This window comes from Myxocyprinus asiaticus, chromosome 42 (assembly GCF_019703515.2).
Source record: "Myxocyprinus asiaticus isolate MX2 ecotype Aquarium Trade chromosome 42, UBuf_Myxa_2, whole genome shotgun sequence".
NCBI classification, from domain to species: domain Eukaryota; kingdom Metazoa; phylum Chordata; class Actinopteri; order Cypriniformes; family Catostomidae; genus Myxocyprinus; species Myxocyprinus asiaticus.
Window position 1 is genome coordinate 33721343 of NC_059385.1, and position 22397 is coordinate 33743739.

The window sequence follows — 22397 nt, forward strand, 5'->3', positions numbered from 1 at the left end:
CTCTCACATGGATGCACTGAGCAGGCTAGATACTGAGCCATGAGGAGCAGAAAAGAACTGTCAAAAGACCTGCGTATCAAGGTAATGGAACTTTATAAAGATGGAAAAGGATATAAAAAGATATCCAAAGCCTTGAAAATGCCAGTCAGTACTGTTCAATCACTTATTAAGAAGTGGAAAATTCGGGGATCTCTTGATACCAAGCCAAGGTCAGGTAGACCAAGAAAGATTTCAGCCACAACTGCCAGAAGAATTGTTCGGCATACAAAGAAAAACCCACAGGTAACCTCAGGAGAAATACAGGCTGCTCTGGAAAAAGACGGTGTGGTTGTTTCAAGGAGCACAATACGACAATACTTGAACAAAAATGAGCTGCATGGTAGAGTTGCCAGAAAGAAGCCTTTACTGCACCAATGCCACAAAAAAGCCTGGTTACAATATGCCCGACAACACCTTGACACGCCTCACAGCTTCTGGCACACTGTAATTTGGAGTGACGAGACCAAAATAGAGCTTTATGGTCACAACCATAAGCGCTATGTTTGGAGAGGGGTTAACAAGGCCTATAGTGAAAAGAATACCATCCCCACTGTGAAGCATGGTGGTGGCTCACTGATGTTTTGGGGGTGTATGAGCTCTAAAGGCATGGGGAATCTTGTGAAAATTGATGGCAAGATGAATGCAGCATGTTATCAGAAAATACTGGCAGACAATTTGCATTCTTCAGCATGAAAGCTGCGCATGGGACGCTCTTGGACTTTCTAGCATGACAATCACCCTAAGCACAAGGCCAAGTTGACCCTCCAGTGGTTACAGCAGAAAAAAAGTGAAGGTTCTGGAGTGGCCATCAAAGTCTTAATATCATCAAGCCACTCTGGGGAGAACTCAAACGTGTGGTTCATGCAAGATGACCAAAGACTTTGCATGACCTGGAGGCATTTTGCCAAGACGAATGGGCAGCTATACCACCTGCAAGAATTTGGGGCCTCATAGATAACTATTACAAAAGACTGCACGCTGTCATTGATGCTAAAGGGGGCAGTACACAGTATTAAGAACTAAGGGTATGCAGACTTTTGAACAGGGGTCATTTAATTTTTTTCATTGTTGCCATGTTTTGTTTTATGATTGTGCCACTCTGTTATAACCTACAGTTGAATATGAATCCCATAAGAAATAAAAGAAATGTGTTTTGCCTGCTCACTCATGTTTTCGTTAAAAATGGTACATATATTACCAATTCTCCAAGGGTATGCAAATTTTTGAGCACAACTGTGTATAATATGTATATAAGCATTTAATGGTCTCCACAACAAATCATTGGAAATTAGCAAGAATTAAACAAATGCACTTCTGGTGCACTTCTGTGCCACCATTTTCTCATTAACTTTTGCTGCAATGAACTGCTTGGGGAAAAAGCTGGAAACAGGGAAATTCACTTAGTATGCAAAGGTAAAATCATGGTTCAAAAAAATGATTCAAATGTTTGATATAAAATTCATACTAACATGTCTGGGTGTACAAAATGTTCCAAAAGTATCTTCTGGGATGTGTTTTTTTTTTCCTCTTGTAATTAATTTTTTTTATTGATTCCTACAGTAAACAAAGAAAAGCAAAACATACATACACAGAATCAACATTTAAACTCCCAATCCCCAACCCTGCCCTCAACAAACATTCCTGTGGTCACACATGAGCATATACACACACAAAAAAAAGCAAACGAAAAAAAAAAAAAAAAAAATATATATATATATATATATATATATATATATATATATATATATATACACACAGTTGTGCTCAAAAGTTTGCAAAAGATGGTGTGGTTGTTTCAAGAAGCACAATACGACGATACTTGAACAGAAATTAGCTGCATGGTCGAGTTGCCAGAAAGAAGCCAATGCCACAAAAAAGCCCGGTTACAAAATGCCCGACAACACCTTGACATGCCTCACAGCTTCTGGCACACTGTAATTTGGAGTGACGAGACCAAAATAGAGCTTTATGGTCACAACCATAAGCGCTATGTTTGGAGAGTGGTCAACAAGTATTGTGCTCCTTGAAACAACCACACCATCTTTTTCCAGAGCAACCTGTATTTCTCCTGAGGTTACCTGTGGGTTTTTCCTTGTATCCCGAACAATTCTTCTGGCAGTTGTGGCTGAAATCTTTCTTGGTCTACCTGACCTTGGCTTGGTATCAAGAGATCCCTGAATTTTCCACTTCTTAATAAGTGATTGAACAGTACTGACTGGCATTTTCAAGGCTTTGGATATCTTTTTATATCCTTTTCCGTCTTTATAAAGTTCCATTACCTTGTTACGCAGGTCTTTTGACAGTTCTTTTCTGCTCCCCATGGCTCAGTATCTAGCCTGCTCAGTGCATCCACGTGAGAGCTAACAAACTCATTGACTATTTATACACAGACTCTAATTGCAATTACAAAAGCCACAGGTGTGGGAAATTAACTTTTTAATTGCCATTTAAACCTGTGTGTGTCACCTTGTGTGTCTGTAACAAGGCCAAACATTCATGGGTATGTAAACTTTTGATCAGGGCCATCATTATGATTTAAAAAGGAGCCAGACAACTATGTGATAATAAATGGCTTCATATGATCACTATCCTTAAATAATAAAATGTTTTGCATGATCAGTCATATTTTCAAAATCAATGCCAAAATTTCACAATTTCTGCCAGGGTATGCAAACTTTTGAGCACAACTGTATATATAATAATCATACACATTTATACCTATACCTCTCTTTCCACTGTCCCTCCCCGAGAGCCCCCCTCAAACTCCAAATAGTTACCCCATTTCCCAACAAACAAATCTAAGTTACCCAGTCTTCTAAATTACACTTCCTCAAAAGCCGCCACCCTCCCTATCTCCGTGCACCACTCCTGAAATGGGGGTACCCAGCCAACCTTCATCCCCTTAAAATAATTCGCCTGCCGATCATTACACTGGTCAGAACCCAATTTTGAATGTGTTTATTCCCCACATCGATGACCGCTGCATCGCCCAAAACACAGAGTCTGGGGCAAAACGAAACATGAGTGCCCAACACATCACACACAAAACTCTGAACCTTCAACCAAAATTCCTGGATCTCAACACACCACCAAAAAACATGGGCCGTGTCTCCATACTCCGATTGCCATCGCCAGCAGGTGGGTGTGTCTTTAAGACCAAGCTTATACTATCTAGAGGGGGTCCAATAGAATCTATGTAAAATCTTGAATTGCATAAGGCGCACCCTTGCATCTCTAGATGCAGACATGACATTTTTTAGAATCCTAGCCCACACTCCCTCCTCCAATACCAAATTTAAATCTTTCTCCCATAATCTCTTGAGAAAAGTTGAAGCTCCATCCCCCAGACTCTGAATTAGCAGGGAGTAATACACTGGTAACACACAACCTTTTCCAAAAGCAGTAATCACCTCTCCCAGAGTATCTGCCGCTTTAGGGGGGGTTTGTGCTAATCCCAGAAACAATACAAAGCAGGTGGCGCAGCTGTATTCCAAATGAAGGACTTCACTATGCTATCAAATTGCTTGAAATAAGAGAGGGGGACATCTACAGGGAGAGATTGTAGCAGGTAGTTGAATTTTGGAGTACAATTCATTTTAATAACATTAACCTTCCCAATCATAGATAAATGTATTGAAGCCCACCTGCCCACATCGCTCGAAAACCTTTTTATTAAGGGGTCAAAATGAACTCTAACTAAATCACACAGATTTGCTGGGAATAAAATGCCCAAATAATTAATGCCCTGTTTGAGCCAGTGGAAGGCGCCCAGTTGGAAAGCCGTTACTGGGCAGTATGCTATCAGAGCCAAAGCTTCGGATATAGACCAATTGACTCTGTATCCCGAGAGTCACTTAGAAACGGAATTAATAATTCTATGGAGACAAGGCATAGATCTAATGGGGTCAGAGACGAATAATAAAATATCATCTGTGTAAAGCAAAAGCTTATGTGCCACAACTCCCTCAACAACTCCCGCCACCACCCCTGGAAAATCATCTTCCCTTCTTATCGTGGCTGCTAATGGTTCCAGGGCAAGACAGAACAATAATGGGGAAAGAGGGCAACCCTGCGGGGTGCCCCTATCCAGAGTAAAATAATCTGAAATCCATTTGTTTGTACCGCTGCTAACGGATGTCTATAAAGTAACTTAATCCATCCAATAAAAGTATTCCCGAACCCGTATATTTCCAAAATCATAAAAAGATAATCCCATTCTACCATATCAAACGCTTTTTCGGCGTCAAGTGAGATGGCCGCGACCGGAGTCTGATCATTCGCCACTGATATTGATGAAACACCTAATGTTATCAGAAGAGCTGCGGCCCCGAATAAACCCCGCCTGATCTATATTTATAAGAAATGTCATAACTTAATCGGTTAGCGAGAATTTTTGACAATATTTTTACGTCTAGCTGGATCAGGGAAATTGGATGGTAACTTTTACACTCACTTGGATCTGTCCTTTTTAAGAATCAGACTGATCCGGGCTTGTGTCATGGTTGGCGGAAGCTTTCCATTCTTTAATGATTTCGCATAAACTTCTAACAAAAGTGGAGTCAATTCTGTAGCATAAGATCTAAAAAATTCAGCGGCAAAACCATCTGGACCCGGAGACTTGCCTGTAGGCAAGGCCTTAATTACCTTGCCAAGCTCTTCCAAGGTTATCTCAGAATCAAGAGAATTTTTTTGCTGTCTTGCCCTGAATAGCCAAAACTCCACCTTCCGTGACAAAATAGTATTATATCTGTATTTCAATCGGGTCAATTCTCTGAGGCCATCAGAAGATATTTAGCGTTTCAGCTCTGCCTTGGCACTTTTAATATTCCCTTCCAACTCCACAATTTCCCGTGCTTTGGATTTTTTGGTGAATGAGGCATACTGTATGATCCGTCCCCTAAGAACCGCCTTAACCTCCCAAGCCACACCCACGGAGGATACCGAGGACCAGTTGGTCTCCATATAGACATTGATTTCAGCCTTTAGCATTTTTTGGACTTCAGGATTTTGCAAAAGGGATACGTTAAAGTGCCAACTATATGATTTCTTTTTCTCCATATGTGGCAACACCTCTAAATTCACCAGGGTGTGATCTGATACTAAAATGTTTCCAATTGAGCAATCAACAATAGATGAAATGAGGGACTTATGTTAAAAAAATTTAAAAAATCTATTCTAGAATAAATCTTATGGACTGATGAGAAAAATGCATAGTCCCTACCAGATGGGTTCAAAAGTCTTCAAATATCTGTAACACCAAGATTTTACACATCCTATGAAGCGTCAGTGTTGCTCTAGGGGGCCTACACACTTTTGCTTCACTATGATCAAGGACTGAGTCCATCAATAAATTAAAGTCTCCTCCCAATATTATATCATGAGGGGTGCCAGCGGCTTGCAACATCCCTTCAAGATCCATAAAAAAGCCCTGATCATCAGCGTTAGGTGCGTAAATATTAGCCAAAATCAACCTTTGCCCCTGAATTTCTGCTAAAACAATAATGACTCTTTCTATACAAAATTTGTGTTGTTACACAACAGAAGATAATCTATAAAACAAACTCCATCCAATAGGAGTGCAGATACATCCACAAACTGTGCCATAGGAGTGTTATTCCAGAAAACAAACTCCAGACGCTAGGTGGAACCAACACAAAAAGAAACAAAGAAGGCATCCAGTTTCCTCGGATGGTCAAGTGAATGTTTAGTGAGTCAGGTCCACTCGGCTGTATCAAGAGCATCACACAATAACTTAGTCATTGACATTTTGAAGGACAATGGTTGCTGTGGGCATCTAAATATTTTGCGGCTATCCTTAGTATCCTTAGTATTCTCAGTTTTGCCGGGAACATCAATGCAAAAGCGACCTTCCATTGATGTAAGAGTTTCTTGCATTCCTTGTATCAGTCACGTTTCTCTCGTTGAATTCGCAAAATCTGGGAACAAGAAAATGTTGTGGTTCTTCCAAGAAAGCCTTCCTTTACTCCTCGCCTCACATAACACGAGATCTTTATTGGATGATCTCAGAAATTTGGCCAGAATTGATCAGGGCCTGTCTCCTGAATGTCCGAGCTGGAACCCTGTGAGCTCGCTTGATTTCCAGCTTATGGCCTGTTATGTCGAGCAGACTCGGGAAGAGCCCGTCTAGGAATTTCACCATATCTCTGCCTTCTTCGTTCCAACAATTCCAACAATTCGGACGTTGTTTTGCCAATTATGATTCTCCATATCTTCCAACTTTTCCCAAACACGCTCCAAGTCCATCTTGGTCGCTAGCAGATTAGCAGCCAATTCCCTTTCCGATGACTCCAGATAATCTATCTGTTTCTCGACGTCCCCCATTCTTGTAACCAACTCAGAGAATTTCGTCTCTATGGCAGTGATCGATCGATGTATTACAGCAAGAACCTCCAAATCAGCAACGACCTTCGCCAGCATTGCCGACATGCTCGACAGTTGATGCTGAATCTCTCCCACCGCACCATCCAAGCTGAGTCAGGGGTGTCAGCTTGAGTATGTAAGTGTCTTTTAATGTCTCGAGAGCCCCAGGATTTTGAATTCTTTGACATATTGTCTTCATAGAAGAGTTATGGATCAGGGTGTATCGAATCTCACCGTTTATGACATAAAAAGTATTAAAAACTAACAAAGTGTGCAGAATTTGCTGTTGACACATCCGACCCTCGCATGGCGCCACGCGACTCTCTCTTCAGTCAGGTTAAGGTGCCCACACTAGCAGCCCCTTTTATAACCATGATCAAAGAACTGTGAATTCAGTCCTCATCTGGCGTGAGTTCTGTGGAGCGTCGTGTCACTCACTATCCCAGACTCTTCCCCACTCAGGTGTGGAGAATTCCTTTCATATGCAAGAAAAAGAGACATTATAACTGAAATATGCCCATAAGAATTGATATAGAATTGAAATCGGAATCGAAAGTTTGCGAATAGGAATCAAATCAGGAAATCTGTATCGACACTCAGCTCTAATCATTATTAAATATTTATGTTATATCTGCCCTCATCCACCCTGCTCTCTAGACACCAGTATTGTCAACCACTCCTCATATCATTATCTTATGAGATCTATTTAAGCTGGGTTTTTCTGTTAACAGGTTTCAGGACAGTGCCTGGTCAGACCCAAATGACTGCTCCAGGATCAGACAGCCATTCGACTTGTCTAATCCTTTTAATTTCTCCCTGGATATCCACATGCCAGGAGTGATTCCAACAGAAGTAAGACCTCTTTACATATACAGTACTACCAAAAAAAAAAAAGAAAAAAAAAAAGACACTTTCTTGAAAAGCAGAGAAGAAACGTTCCTAAGAGGAAGAGCATTAAATAAGATGTAAAAATACATTTCTCGTGGTTTATTTTTTATAATCACAGCAGACATTAAATGCCACCAGATGCATTTTTATTTTTCATGTCTTGATTCTGCCATGGTGCTTTCTTCAGGCCCAAGTTCTGGACTGCATCTTTTCACAGTCGATCTGCTGTACTACACTCATACTGTCCATGTCACTCCTTGTTGCAGATGAATTCTAATTGTTTATATGGCTGACTGTAGCTTTGATACTGTCCCCAGAGTGCAGTGTATTAACTAATGTTAACAAATATAACTTTTGATTTTAAAAATGTATTGGTTTATGTTGAAATTAACATGAACTAAGGTTAATAAATGCTTAAGTATTGTTTATTGTTAGTTCATGTTAACTAATGTTGTTAACTAATGTTGTTAACTGTTGTTAACAAATGGAACCTTATTGCAAAGTGATTCATCTCTGGTGTTGAGCGCTGCTGTAGAGGGCTGCTGTATAGACCCCTCAATGAAGAAACTTAACACTGAAGACTTAAATAATTGATCGAACAACATTATCATTAAGGCATTTTTCCTATTTGTCCCTGTGAAGGTTTTGGGGATTCTGGTTTATTAGATGTATATAGGAGTGTGTAACTCAGCAAATTTTTAATTGGTCTCCTGTTAGGTTTGTTGTGTGTTTGGGTAATATAAATTGGATTGAAAGCTGTGGTGTTTAAAGACAACATGAAACGGTACCTGCAACTCATTTAAAAGAGTAGGTCACCCATAATTGAAAATAGTCATCATTTACTCTCCTTCATGTGGTTCAGACCCATATGATTATTTTTTTTCCAGACGTGTAACTCAAAAGACGTTTGTAGAAGAATGTTTATGCTGTTCTTTACCATGTAATGAAAGTGAATGGTGATTACTGTTAAGCTCCAAAAAGGACAAAAAAATGTAGTGGTGCACCGATCAGGAAATTTGAGGCCAATTCCAATCCGATAACCGATTTAAGTGCCCCATGGCACTTGTTATGTCAAAAGTACCTGTACTTCGGTACCAAGTCGATACTAAAATAAAAAAGATCAAAATATCATAGAGACTTCATTGTTGGCAAGCAGCCTTGTTAGTATCACTCTAGGAACTGCCTAGCAACCAAGTGAGCTCACTCTAGCAACCAAGTAACAAAACATATATATCTGCACTGGAACATCGTAGACATTTCCGGTTTTGTTCATTAGACTCAGGGTAGCAAGGAGCCTTTTGAGTATCACTTTGTTAACTGCCTAGCAACCAGATGGGGTTACCCTAGCAACCAAGTAACAAATCACATATTTCTGCACCAGAACATTATAGAGACTTCGGGTTGCTTTCATTTAGAATAAGGGTTGCAAGGTGCCTTTTGAGTATCACCTTGGTAACTGCCTAGCAACCAGATGGGGTTACCCTAGCAACCAAGTAACAAATCACATATCTCTGAACCAGAACATATCTATCTATCTATCTATCTATCTATCTATCTGATAGAATGAATGGTATTATAATCTTTAAACTCTGAACTTTTAAAACTACAACATAAACTTGTAACTAATTCAAACTTAAAACCTTCAAACTTCAAGCTTTTACAACTACTTCAAACTTTCAGGCTAGGCTTTCTCAAGCCAACCTAAAGTTTGTCCACAAATTTTTCAATCTAGTTATTAGGTTGGCTTGAGAAAGCCAGTCTACTGAAATTCTATTTAAACTTATTATTATTATTATTATTATTATTATTATTATTCTGAGACTAAAATTTCTGACTCTAACTCCTCCTAGAGCTTTTAAGATACATGCACCAAACTCACCATCAGACTGGTCTGACTCGGATTGCTATATCTTTTCTACTGATCGGACTTCCGGTATTCCCGTATCAGACTTCCAAACAGGACTGATTTTAAATTGAAGGTGTGAAAACTTTTCCCTGTAATAACTCCTTTAGAGGATTCAATCTACTTCCTATCTCTCCACCACTCATACTTTCTATCTATCACTCCATCACTCTCTTTTCTATCTTTCATCACTCTTTTTATTCTTTCTTTCACTCCATCACTTTAACACCCTAGCAACTGCATACAACATAGCAACCATTTAGTGCACCCTAGCAACCAAAACCCATTGACTGCCATTCAAAATGGCTTAGATGGATATCTCCTGATCAGAATGTCCTTCAGACATGAGAGTTGGCTTGTTTGAATTGGGTGAGCAATCAGTCTTCAAGTGTCATCACGGATACTATTTAGCCACGCACTAGCAACCATTTAGAGCACCCAAGCAACCTAAAACCATTGACTTCCATTCAAAATCACTAAGATGGGTATCTCAGCATCAGAATGTCGTAGAGACTTCCGGGTTGACTTATTTCACTCAGGATAGCAAGAAGCCTCATTAAGTATCACTCTGGTAACTGCCTAGCAACCAGATGGGGTTACCCTAGCAACCAAGTAACAAATCACTTATCTCTGCACCAGAACATCATAGAGACTTCTGGTTTCGTTCATTGGACTCAGGGTAGCAAGGAGCCTTTTGAGTATCACCCTGGTAACTGCCTAGCAACCAAATTAGCTCACCCTAGCAACCAAGTAGAAAATCTATCTATCTATCTGTCTATCTATCTATCTATCTATCTATCTATCTATCTATCTATCTGTCTGTTTATCTGAGGGTCATTACCTATCTATCTATCTATCTATCTATCTATTTATGTGATAGAATGAATGGTCTTATAATCTATAAACTTTGAACTTTTAAAACTACTACTAAAACTTGTAACTATTCAAACTTAAAACTTTCAAACTTCAAGCTTTTACAACTACTTCAAACTTTCAGGCTAGGCTTTCTCAAGCCAACCTAAAGTTTGTCCACAAACTTTTCAATCTAGTTATTAGGTTGGCTTGAGAAATTCTATTTAAACTTCTTCTTCTTATTATTCTGAGACTAACATTTCTGACTCTAACTCCTCATAGAACTTTTAAGCTACATGCACCAGACCTTCAGACTAATCCCGAATAGTGTGCTATATCTTTTCTAACTGATCGGACTTAAGGTTTTCCCACAGCAGATGATCAAACATCGGAAAAATCCCCATTCACTTGCACTGATGGAATGTTCAGACTATTCAAACTCCAACTGTCAAAAATTCAAAAGTATACAGCCTTTAATATGCCTTTAGCTGCTCTAATTTACCACTCATACTTTCTATCTATCTATATATCACTCCATCACTTTCCTTTCTATCTTTACATCACACCACTCTTTTTATTCTTTCTTTCACTTTATCACTTTAACACCCTAGCAACTGCATACAACCTAGCAACCATTTAGTGCACATTAGCAACCAAAACCCATTGACTGCCATTCAAAATGGCTTAGATGGATATCTCCGGATCAGAATGTTATAGAGTCTTCAGGTTTGTCTCATTACACTCAGTCCAACAAGCAGCCTTTTTAGGATCACGATGGCAACTGCCTAGCAACCAGATGGGGTTACCCTAGCAACCAAGTAACAAATCACATATCTCTGCACCAGAACATCGTAGAGACTTCCGGGTTGACTTATTTTACTCAGGATAGCAAGAAGCCTTGTTAAGTATCACCTTGGTAACTGCCTAGCAACCAGATGGGGTTACCCTAGCAACCAAGGAACAAATCACATATCTCTTCACCAGAACATCATAGAGAATTTGGGTTTCTTTCATTTGACTCAGGGTAGCAAGATGCCTTTTGAGTATCACCTTGGTAACTGCCTAGCAACCAGATGGGGTTACCCTAGCAACCAAGTAACAAATAACATATCTCTGCACCAGAACATTGTAGACACTTCCAGTTTCGTTCATTGGACTCAGGGTAGTAAGAAGCCTTTTGAGTAGCACCTTGGTAACTGCCTAGCAACCAGATGGGGTTACCCTAGCAACCAAGTAACAAATCACATATATCTGCACCAGAACATCATAGAGACTTTGGGTTACTTTCATTTGACTCAGGGTAGCAAGGAGCCTTTTGAGTATCACCTTGGTAACTGCCTAGCAACCAAGTAACAAATCACATATTTCTGCACCAGAACATCTTAGAGACTTCTGGATTTGTTCCTTGGACTCAGGGTAGCAAGGAGACTTTTGAGTATCACCTTGGTAACTGCCTAGCAACCAGATGGGGTTACCCTAGCAACCAAGTAACAAATCACATATCTCTGAATGTGAACATCGTAGAGACTTACGGTTTCGTACATTTGACTCAAGGTAGCAAGGAGCCTTTTGAGTATCATCTTTGTTATTGCCTAGAAACCAGATGGGGTTACCCTAGCAACCAAGCAACAAAACATTTTTCTGCACCATAACATTGTAGAAACTTCCGGTTTCATTTGACTAAGTTTAGCAAGGAGCCTTTTCATTATCACCTTGGTAGCTGCCTAGAAATCAATTGGGGTTATCCTAGCAACCAAGTAACAAATCACATATATCTGCACCAGAACAATGTAGAGACTTCTGGTTTCGTTCACTGGACTCAGGGTAGCAAGGAGCCTTTTGGGTATCACCCTGGTAATGTCCTAGCAACCAAATGATTAATCTGTCTGTCTGCTTGCCTGCCTATCTATCTATCTATCTATCTATCTGTCTATCTGTCTATAAACTTTCAGGCTAGGTTTTTTCAAGCCAACCTAAAGTTTGTCCACAAACTTTTCAATCTAGTTTACATTGACATTTAATTTTAAGTAGGCTAAAGGAGTGTGTTCAATACCATATTACTATACTAGCATATTTCTGCTGTGGTATCGAAATTGGTATCAAGAACCGTAAAATTTCACTGGTATCGGTACCAAGTACTGAAATTTTGGTATTGTGACAACACTACTTGGCACACTTTACATGTTAATTGAAAACGGCTGTGAATGGTTCTGTTGTCACTATCAAAGACCACTAAACCACCAGGAAACACCATGAGAGCATCACACAGCAGAGATACGTTCAAAAATAAGATATATCCATTGCAACGGCCAAAACTGCTCCAGTGAGAAATCATTAGTATCTATGATTTTTTTTTACCGTCTTTGACATTTTGTTATAACTAGAGCTGTCAAAATTAATGCATTAATGCAGGTGATTAATTTAAAATGTTTTATGCGTTATTTTTCTTTAACACAATTAACGCATTTACCAATTTGACATTAGGTTCTGAGATTTTATATAGCTCCGTGTGAGTTCTTTGCACTGGTTGGAGTAGATGATAGTTATTGCGCCATCTGCATCCTGTTATATAGTCCATTCCCTGTCAAACATCAGCGATGTAAAAAAAAGACAGCATATTCATTAGAAGTTGGTAGTGTAAATGGACTAATGAATTAGAAGAATAGAGATATTGACAAATTATGACAGTGATATGGTCCTTTTATTAGCATAGAAAATGTCATTCTTGTCAGGTTTTGAATGTACAATCCATTAAATTATAGAAAATTAATTATTACTAATAATTTTGCGGCTAATTATATTACTTATATTACTAATAATCATGGCTAATATTTACAGTGATTGTATCGGCATTGTAGGGCTTTACTGGTTGTTTAGATCAGTGTTACTATCAGAAATAATTAATAATTATTTCTTTAGTTATTAATTAATATTTAAATTAATTAATTGAATCTAACTCATTAAAACCTCATATGGGGCTCCAGTAAATGTAGTGTGCTACGTTTAGGAGCGGGTTTGGTTATTAGCAATAATTAATAATTATCAAAGATAATTATTAATTATTAAAATCAATAGAACATTGATGAGTATCAATGTTAGCTTTTTTAATCCTTTAAATCAACAATTATCAAAGATAATCACCAATCATTAACATATATGATACATTAATTAAAATTAACACTAGCTTATTGATCCTTCAAAATCAACAATCGTCAAAGATAATTATCAATTATCAAAAATCAATAGAATATTAATAAGGATCAACATTGACAGGGCACCACCCTGGAATCAGGGACTAATAACCAGATAGTATAACAGTCTCAATATTAGATTGTTTTCTTAGGAAAATCGACATCCGAAGAATATCGATTTTCGGGAAGAAAACAATGAATGAAGGCTTGAATCCAAGCATTGACATCCCATCAGCATGACACAGGTGTATGCAAAACAAACCAAAACACTTCTCTCTGTAATATAAAAAAGTTTATTTATGCAGTAATATCAATTAATAATTAATACAATGCAGTCAATAAACTTCCGACTTACAACTACAAACTAAACAGTGATATGATTAGATATGGAAATCAAAATAATCCTATAACACATAAGGTGTGTGTGTGTGAAAGTGTGTGTGTGTGTGTGTAAGGAGGGACGCGCACAAAATGGCGGACGTGACTCTCGACTTCCGGCCAGGGAATATGGCCGCGAATGTGGGTGGAGAGAAACCAGTCAATGGCGTCTACCAGTTACCGCGTGTATCCGCTTGTACGATAGCGTAGGGACAAAGCTGAGCTTTATCACGAAGCTATCTACTAGCCAAAAATGTGTCCGAGAATGTTTGTGAGGGATCGCGTGTGTGTGTGTGTGTGTGTGTGTGTGGTTAGTACGAGAGAGAGAGAGAGAGAATAAAGTGCCGGCCCCAAAGCCGGTTTCGCGATCGTGGGAGAGAAAGCAGCTGTTAGTTTATCACTCAGAGACGCGGTGGACGGCTCGTAAACTGTCCCGGTCTTTGATTCTTTAATGGATAAACTCAGTTTGCCGGTCTCACCCACGATGGCGGAAATGCACAACAGTCCAATGTGGTTGGACCACAATACAGCAAATCAAATTTGTGATAATTAATACCCTGAGTATTAATAATGAGCGGATATGGCGGTCCGTAAACTGTACAAGCAATAACCTTGGTACACAAGAATAACACATTATAATATTCTATCTTTGCCCAGACGTAAACCTCTTACTTGAATCACATGAGGATGCAGAATGTGTGTTCATCCGTCCTTTAACCTGATTCTCGGCGGGCTGGCGGAGAAATTAGCGACGTCGACTTGATTGAAGATGGAAGAGAAATCTTTTATCTCTTCACTTCTGCAGGCAAACAGATGAAGATGCGGATTGCTCGGCGGTCTCCTTCGGATCCGTTAGAGTGTTCAGTGGAACACAGAGTAATCTCAACTCGTCCAGCGAGATGGAGATTGTATGGCCACAGTTTCAAGTCGGACGTTACTTCCTTGTGCCAGGAGGCTGCACCTGAGAGCAGCGATGAGCTGCATCTACACACGGCGAGCAAAGTTGCTGGAAGCAAATCCCGGAAGCATTTCAGAGGTATTTCTACTCCTGATGATGTCATGGTTGAGGGATGTTCTGTTGTGTGCCTCATCCAATAGGAGTTGAGAGTTCGATCCTTTAGTGAGCAAGGCTTCATGGGATTTGTAGTCTGTTTTGGACTCCCTTTGTTTGATTTTGGTGCGATTTTTAATATATTTGGTGCGATAATTTATGACCTGGTATGTGGGGGCCTGAGTTAGGTTTTACGACTGTGTTAGACCTGCCTTTGTCTTCTATCTGAATACATGAGGCCCAACAGCATGTACTTCTACTGTCGATTTTGAAAAAAGTTATTCCTTAAATTCACACACAAAAAAATTTAACCAAAAATATTTCAAAATTCATATTACGCTTCAAACAAAATGAAAATATATCAAAATAACAAAGTGGTCAAAAAAATCTGACCATTTCCAAACATTTTACAATCTCCACCTTCTTTCTCCAGCCCCTTTTGTAGTGACTTAAAAATCACTCCAAGACAACAGGTGGAAAAACACCTGTACAAATTAAATCATAAATCTTATTTTAAATATAAACACAATATTAACAATGGAAAAATAAACCATGACCTAAAGATAGTTTAACACAAATCTCATAAATTTTTGTTTCATAAAATGTCGATTGCCAGGGACATAATTTGATGTTCCACAATATTTTTTGAGTTTGGACGTGAACTTTATTACCACCTGCTGGTGGAATCTCCAAACTGCAAATGTAGGAACTGAGTTTAGACTTTGCGCTGAAAAAATACCTGCTTTTGAAAGTCTTAGTGCAATTACCTATTTCTCAGGAAAATAGCAAATTGTGCTTTGCATCACTTCATTAACATACAATATACCCACGGTTTGTTTGCATGAATATACTCACAATATACTCACATGAAGCGCAAACACTCCCACCCATATATATATTTCACCAAATGAGTTTTAATGAGGAATGAGATTTATTATTTTCACAAGATATGAAGTTAAAGACAAGATGTATGTGCTGATGGGACACATTTCCATACAGTTGCATTTTTCTTTGTATGCTTTCACTTCAATTTAGAACACTTCATTTATTTAATCAAAATAACAAAATATGCATTGAAGGATAAAAATGTGGATAAATATTGTTAGTGATGAAAGATTTAGATACAGCAAATCCCCACATGATTGTTTTTATTTTAGTTCTAGAGGCCGCTTTTTTACTGTAGAACCAAGCCATTCTAGAATCCTCCAGCACTGGCCACAGAGAAATATTAATAATAAGTAATAATGATAATAAACTGTTGCAACTATCACCACCGATTAATCGCTAAAACCGATATATCGGTCTTCCTCTACACATGACCACTAAACTGCAAATTGCTGTAAATTTTCTGAGAAAGGCTGTGAAAGCAACTAGTGATTAGATGATGAGGAAAGGACCTCTTAACGCCATCTGTTGTACAAAACAAACCCAGATGGGACTTGTGACCGAAATCAAGTACTTTGCAGCCTTTGTGGGGTGTAATTTAATTACCACAGAGGCATGTCACATTTTAACTCCCAAAACGGTAAAACACACAATAAATAGCACTGATTAGGGACTGCAGCGGCTGGCTAGCTTGTTGGAGTTCTCCCGTGGAGGGTCTGTAATTGCTGTGCTCAAAGTTCAAATAATTTCAACTTTGTAGCTGTTGGCGCAATATGTAACATTGACATCAAGAGTTTAAAATGGGTACTGCAGTCCAAATTCTAAATATCGGAGAGAGTTGTCTCCCCCACCCCCTACTCCCCAGACTCGAAGCTCACGTGGATTGCCAGGTTGAGGACACGCAACAGGAACGAGCAAACTGATAATGGCAAGCGACGAGCCTTACAATGTAAGTTGATCAGCTAATGTATACGTTTGCAATGTTTTATTGTTTGCAAATTACAAACCAGCTCATGTGGATTTTTTATAACTCTGTCAGTGTTAGCTAGATGTATTGCTGGCTTCCATGGCTGCAGCACACTGTGTTTGTCCACTAACTTGTTTCAAATCTGGTAACCCGGGGTGTCAAAATACTATTGGGAAATGGGCAGTGGGTGGGATCACACAGGCCAAAACACAAACAGAAATTCCGGCACAGAACGGACATTTCAAAGTAGGATATACTGGCTGTAGCACTGTATTTGGAGAAGCCAGTATTTCAACTTAGCATGTTTCCTAAATCTCTGATAACATATTATGATATTTTTATGCTTTAGTACAGTAAATATATTACTTATTGCTCCTTTAAACTGTTGTTATTAGTGGTATTGCAACAAACATATATCTCTGATTTATATCGGGGTTCTCACAAAATAGCGCTGGGATGAGTGACTGATGAGAGCTTGAGAGCACGCATTTTTGAGTGACACTGAGAACGCACACGTTGGAGTAAGTGAAACTTAGAGCGCGCATAATCACTCAAACTGTCTCTATCGCTCCACCCACCACCTCACTATCGTGACTCGCGTTGCATCAAATATATTCAGATTTGTATGTGCATCTTTATTTGTTGTTTTTTTTTTTTTTTTTTTACATAAGTTTGCAGTATCTTTAACATCTGTCTCTAACTGTACAGCAAGTCAGAATTACTACCGTCATGATGACTCTTGAAAACGGACACCTTAGAATTCAAGAATAATATAATTTTTTTTTTAAACAAACCGGTATATAAATCTGAATTACAGCATGTCTGAAAGTGTACATTTGTGAATGCTTAGAATTGCCAATAATTCACCCTCCAGTAGCCACAATGTCACGCTTCTAGGGCTGAGCAAGTGCTTATTCATAATAGTTGCAATGTACAGATGCGGCATTTGAGAATGCTTGTCAAAGGGAAACAGATCCTGTGATATCACGTGGTTTGACGCAACATTAGGCGGTAAAGGAGAGACATGATCAGTAGAGGGCAGTCGCGTTTCATTCTTTGAACCAACACCGATCACTAATGGTTTAGTCAGTGACTACGTTTATATGGACACCAGAAAGCAGCTTATTGCAAGAAAACAGCGTTTCCATTTACATTCACCATTTATGTGGCCTGTATACACGTGGCTTGGTCAGTAAGCAGCTTTCTCTACAGCAACATAATTTTTCAGCGACACTTGTGTAAATAACGCACGTGGCATACGAGGAAGACTTCACTATTTTACTCTGTTGATTTGCTTTATTTCCAGATATTCCAGAGTTGTTTGTGTTCTTTTCCCTTAACTTACTATTTTGACCTACAGCTGAATTGCAATGCAGTAGTGGGGTTTCCCTCTTACATAAAACTCTGGGATTCCCCCAGTGTATGAGCTCATATACGTGGATGTAAGGGACAGTCGATATTTTACATTTGTGTGTATAAATGGGTATCGTTTATAGTGTGTGATTTTCCTACTGTACTCCCAGAAATGTTGAATTCTTTCCATTATGTTGACATGTTGTTGGGCTCCATCCTATGAAATTTGTTATCCCAGTCTGTTCCATGCACGCGCACTCTTAAAACACCCATCAGAACGGCGCTGATGTGTTTACATGACAACATTTAGCCGAGTTCTCCGAGGGAAACCTAGGTGTGTTAAACCGCTTTCTCTTAATCCTTTAAATGGCAATCAGCGTTCTTGTTTATATGGCGTTTCAGAATGGAGCTTTCTGTTAAAACCCTGGAATAAACCGTTTTCTTAAGTGCATGTAAACATGGTCAGTGAGTTCATTTCTCACATGGGACCACTTTAGCCAGTCTCACCAAAATGCACAGCAAGCAATATTGATAAGAAATGGCAATAAACTATTGTTGACTTCATATCATTGACTATGAGTATAAATGTATTTATGAAAGTGTTGCACGTTTAGTTTTGATATATACTATTATGTTAGGCTATAATAATATTTCAACTGTGCTTTTCTTGTGCTGAAGCTGAGGCTCGGCTTGTGCTTGGCTGATCTGTGAATCGCTCTTGGAACCGTAATGCAGCGGGCAGCATCAAAGCATGTAAAACGTGGACAAGCCATTTTAATTGTGTGCGTATACTATGCACATGCCGATCAACCACGAATGATTCAAGTATTAATAGCAGTTTTATTTGGTATGCACATTCTAATTATGTTGATGCATTAATGCGTGCATTACATAGCACTCAATTTTATTATGCTCTGGTTTATGGGGTTCAAATGACATTCTGAAGTGCTTAACGTGGCTTTATTGCTACTCAAAACAATGACCAGGAAGAAAACACTGTTTATCACACTTTCCTTGTTTTATTCACTACTTAACAACGTCAAGAGCTCTAATCTAAACGCATTTTAACATAGAAAACCATTATAAAGAAAAAACTTAACAATAGTGACATTGGTTCAAATAAGAAAACTGACAACAAACGAATGCATGACATGAGGAGTTTTGGTGAGGTTTATTTTCTCCGAAGAGAAACTAAGCCACACCAAGCGTTTTCCTTGTGCTATGAATGGTTGGGATAGTTCACCCAAAAATGAAAATTCTATTATCATTTACTCACCATCAAGCCATCCCAGATGTGTACAAGTTTCTTTCTTCAGCAGAACACAAGATTTTTAGAAAAATATCTCAGCTCAGTAGGTCCATACAATGCAAGTGAATGGTGATCAGACCTTTGTAGCTCCAAAAAATCCCATAAAGGAAACATAGCAGTAATCCATATGACTCCAGTGTTTAAATCCATATCTTTAGAAGTGATATAATAGGTGTTGGTGAGAAACATAATATTATGTACTTTTTTATTCTAAATCTCCACTTTAACTTAAACTTTCATATGGAAAGTGAAACCAAATAGGCACCACATGTGACTTTCAGATGTAAAAGTGAAAGTGGGGATTTAGAATAAAAAAGGACTTACATTTGAATCTGTTTCTCATTTCCACCTATCATATCACTTCTGAGAATAGAATATGGATTTATCCACTGGAGACTTATGGATTACTTGCTTACTATTACTATGTTTCCTTTATGTAATTGTTGGAGCTACAAAGGTCTGATCACTATTCACATGCATTGTATGGACATACTGAGCTGAGATAATCTAAAAATCTTCATTTGTGTTCTGCTGAAGAAGGAAAGTCATACACATCTGGGATGGTATGAGGGTGAGTAAATGATGAGAGAATTTTCATTCCTTTAACGTAAAATTATTTCTTATGGTTTCACTTCTCTTTTTTTTTGCAGTAGATCGTGTTTGTGACAAGTCAAGTTAGAGAAATTTGGTTCTCGTTGGTCATTGTTTTAGTCCCTTACACAAAGGCCTATATCAAAATATCAAATATTTTTCAGGTATTTACCATAACGCACTTGTGAACGAAGGGCGAAAAATGCCAGGGGAAATGGAAAGTAAAATAATAAAGATAATAATAAATATAGCTGCAAGCAGTCATTGCGGGGCCAAGCCCCCCTAAATAGCCTATTGCCATAGTCTACCAGTGGGAGGATTAATAATAATAACGATAACAAGTTGCCCGGAGCTGGGCTTTAACCTGTACTCTTTCGATCTCCACGGCTCACAGCAACGCTGCATAGACCACGCTGCATATGCACTATGCTACATTTAGAAATTTCTCTCTGCATTTTCTAAAAACTTAAAATAGTGAACTAATGATACATCAAATGCTATGTTTACATTGACTAAGAATTTTGACCACTATGTGGCACTGTCTCCAAATTGCTCAGGTACCCTCAGTACATGACGTTGATGATGCATAACAATTTTCTTTTAAATCTGACAAAGCGTTCAAAAGATAAATATATACACAAGACTCTTGATTCAAATGCACCCCATACACCTCAAGATGGTCTCGAACCTACACCTTTCCGTTTCACAGGTCAGTGTACCATCCACTACACCAAACTGCCACAACATTGACAGACAACAAAGGGGCATACCAAGGTAAGAGGAATTACAGCCAAACATAACAGTCACCATTATCAACTTCGTATTCATGTAACTTCTCAACAAAGAGGAAAATAAAAATTTAATTGGAGAAAAGCCCAGAAACCATATTATCAAGCTAGATGACTTGCCTTGCTGGGGGTTTGAACCCAGGTCCTTTAGAACACTGGTTCTCAACCAGGGGGCCGGGACCCTCTAGAGGGTCTCAAGATGACTTAAAATAATTAAAATAATCCAACTTAATTAAAATGCTAAAAATACTTTAAGATGTATGCCCACAAATTATAAACAGACTCTTTATGAAACTTCTAGAATAAAAAAGTATCCATGATTAATTTTAATTAGACACGTCTAGTTTCAGGCGAGGGGACCTTCAAATATTGTCTTGGACAGTGGGGGGCCTTGGAGTCAAAAATGTTGATAATCACTGCTTTAGAACTACAAACCAGTGCATTAACACACTGAGCATCTCAGTCGGCATGCTCAAAGAGTGGCAAAGAGCTTAGAGTTTAGAGTCAGTACAATTGTGTGGGTTATCTTTTTAACTATAGGTGGCACAAGTATCCTCAAGACATGATGTCGATGATGTATACCAATTTTCATTCAAATCCGAAAAAGCCTTCAAAAGATACTATATTTTATTATAAAATTCTAAATGGTGGAAAGCCGATATGGCTGATATCAAACACAACTGAAAGAAAGAACAGTCCAGATATAAAGTTTATTGTATCTTATAAACAGTTGACAAGTTGTCTGGAGTGAGGTTCAAACCAGTACCCTTTCAATCTCCATGGTTAAGAGGTATGGCACACGGACCAGTACTCTTCATAGCCTCATGGTGAACAGGTGATAATGAGTCAGCAGATTTTAAACAAAATAAATAAAGACTTTTTTTTTTTATTCTCTCTGCATTTTCTGAAAAAGCAATGATACATCAAAAGTTTTGTCTAAATTTACTATGCATTTTGACCACTATGTGGGGCTGTCTCCAAACTGCTCCGGTACCGTGATGTCAAAGAGGCATACCAATTTTCATTCAAATCCGACAAGGCATTCAAAAGATATTTAGCATTTTAATAAAATTAAATGTGGCTGAGAGGCAGCACAGCTGATATGGGGACATCTTTGGAATCCTCATGACCCACAGAATCCACAGACACCAACATACGGTTAAAAAGTTATGGGCAAAAATAGCCATTTTCACATCTTTTGACCCATAGATAGTGCTGTCTCCAATCTTTGCCTGTGCCCTCAGATCATAGTCCTGATGAAGCATACCATCAATCATTTCGATTGGACACATTGTTGCCGGGAAACAGCCTCAAATCCATTTTCACATTGTACTTGTTAAATTTGCGATGCCGAAACTTTTAAACTAAAGCAAAAATACAAATTCTTTACAGTCATTTTTATGGGACTCGGTCTGGAGAATGTTTCAAGATATTGTTTGGTTAAATCGGACAAAGTTTGAAGGGTGTGAAACTTTTAAATTGTAAACATCATAATCCAAGATGTTGGACATGTAATTGGCGGAGATTTAATGTAAGGAGTTCATTTGAATCAATCAGGAGGAGAGTAATCAGACATAAAATTATGATGTCTTTAGGACAAATGGTTCAAAAGATATGCACAAAAGAAAAGTGCATTTTTGACATGGTGGTGGTGCTATAGAGTTTGTCCTAGAGAGACCCCAAATTTGCTTTGGGCCCTATTCATGCCCATCCCTATTAGTGTGCCAAATTTCATCATTTTCCTATGTACGTTTCCTATAGGGCTTTGTGGCTTGGCCCCTAATAAGAAGAAAACTAACAAATAAAATAAAAAAAGCTCCC

The 22397-nt window shown here is 38.5% G+C and overlaps 1 protein-coding gene across 6 annotated transcripts in view; it reads left to right on the forward strand.

Annotated features, from left to right (window-relative positions):
* LOC127432330 (peptidyl-glycine alpha-amidating monooxygenase B-like) overlaps nt 1-22397 on the forward strand; it is a 349064-nt gene that overhangs the window by 54899 nt on the left and 271768 nt on the right. For all 6 annotated transcript variants that reach the window (XM_051683244.1, XM_051683248.1, XM_051683251.1 and 3 more), the window contains one exon: nt 7152-7272. In XM_051683244.1, coding sequence (XP_051539204.1) covers nt 7152-7272 — 121 coding nt within the window. The remainder of the gene's footprint in view (nt 1-7151; nt 7273-22397) is intronic.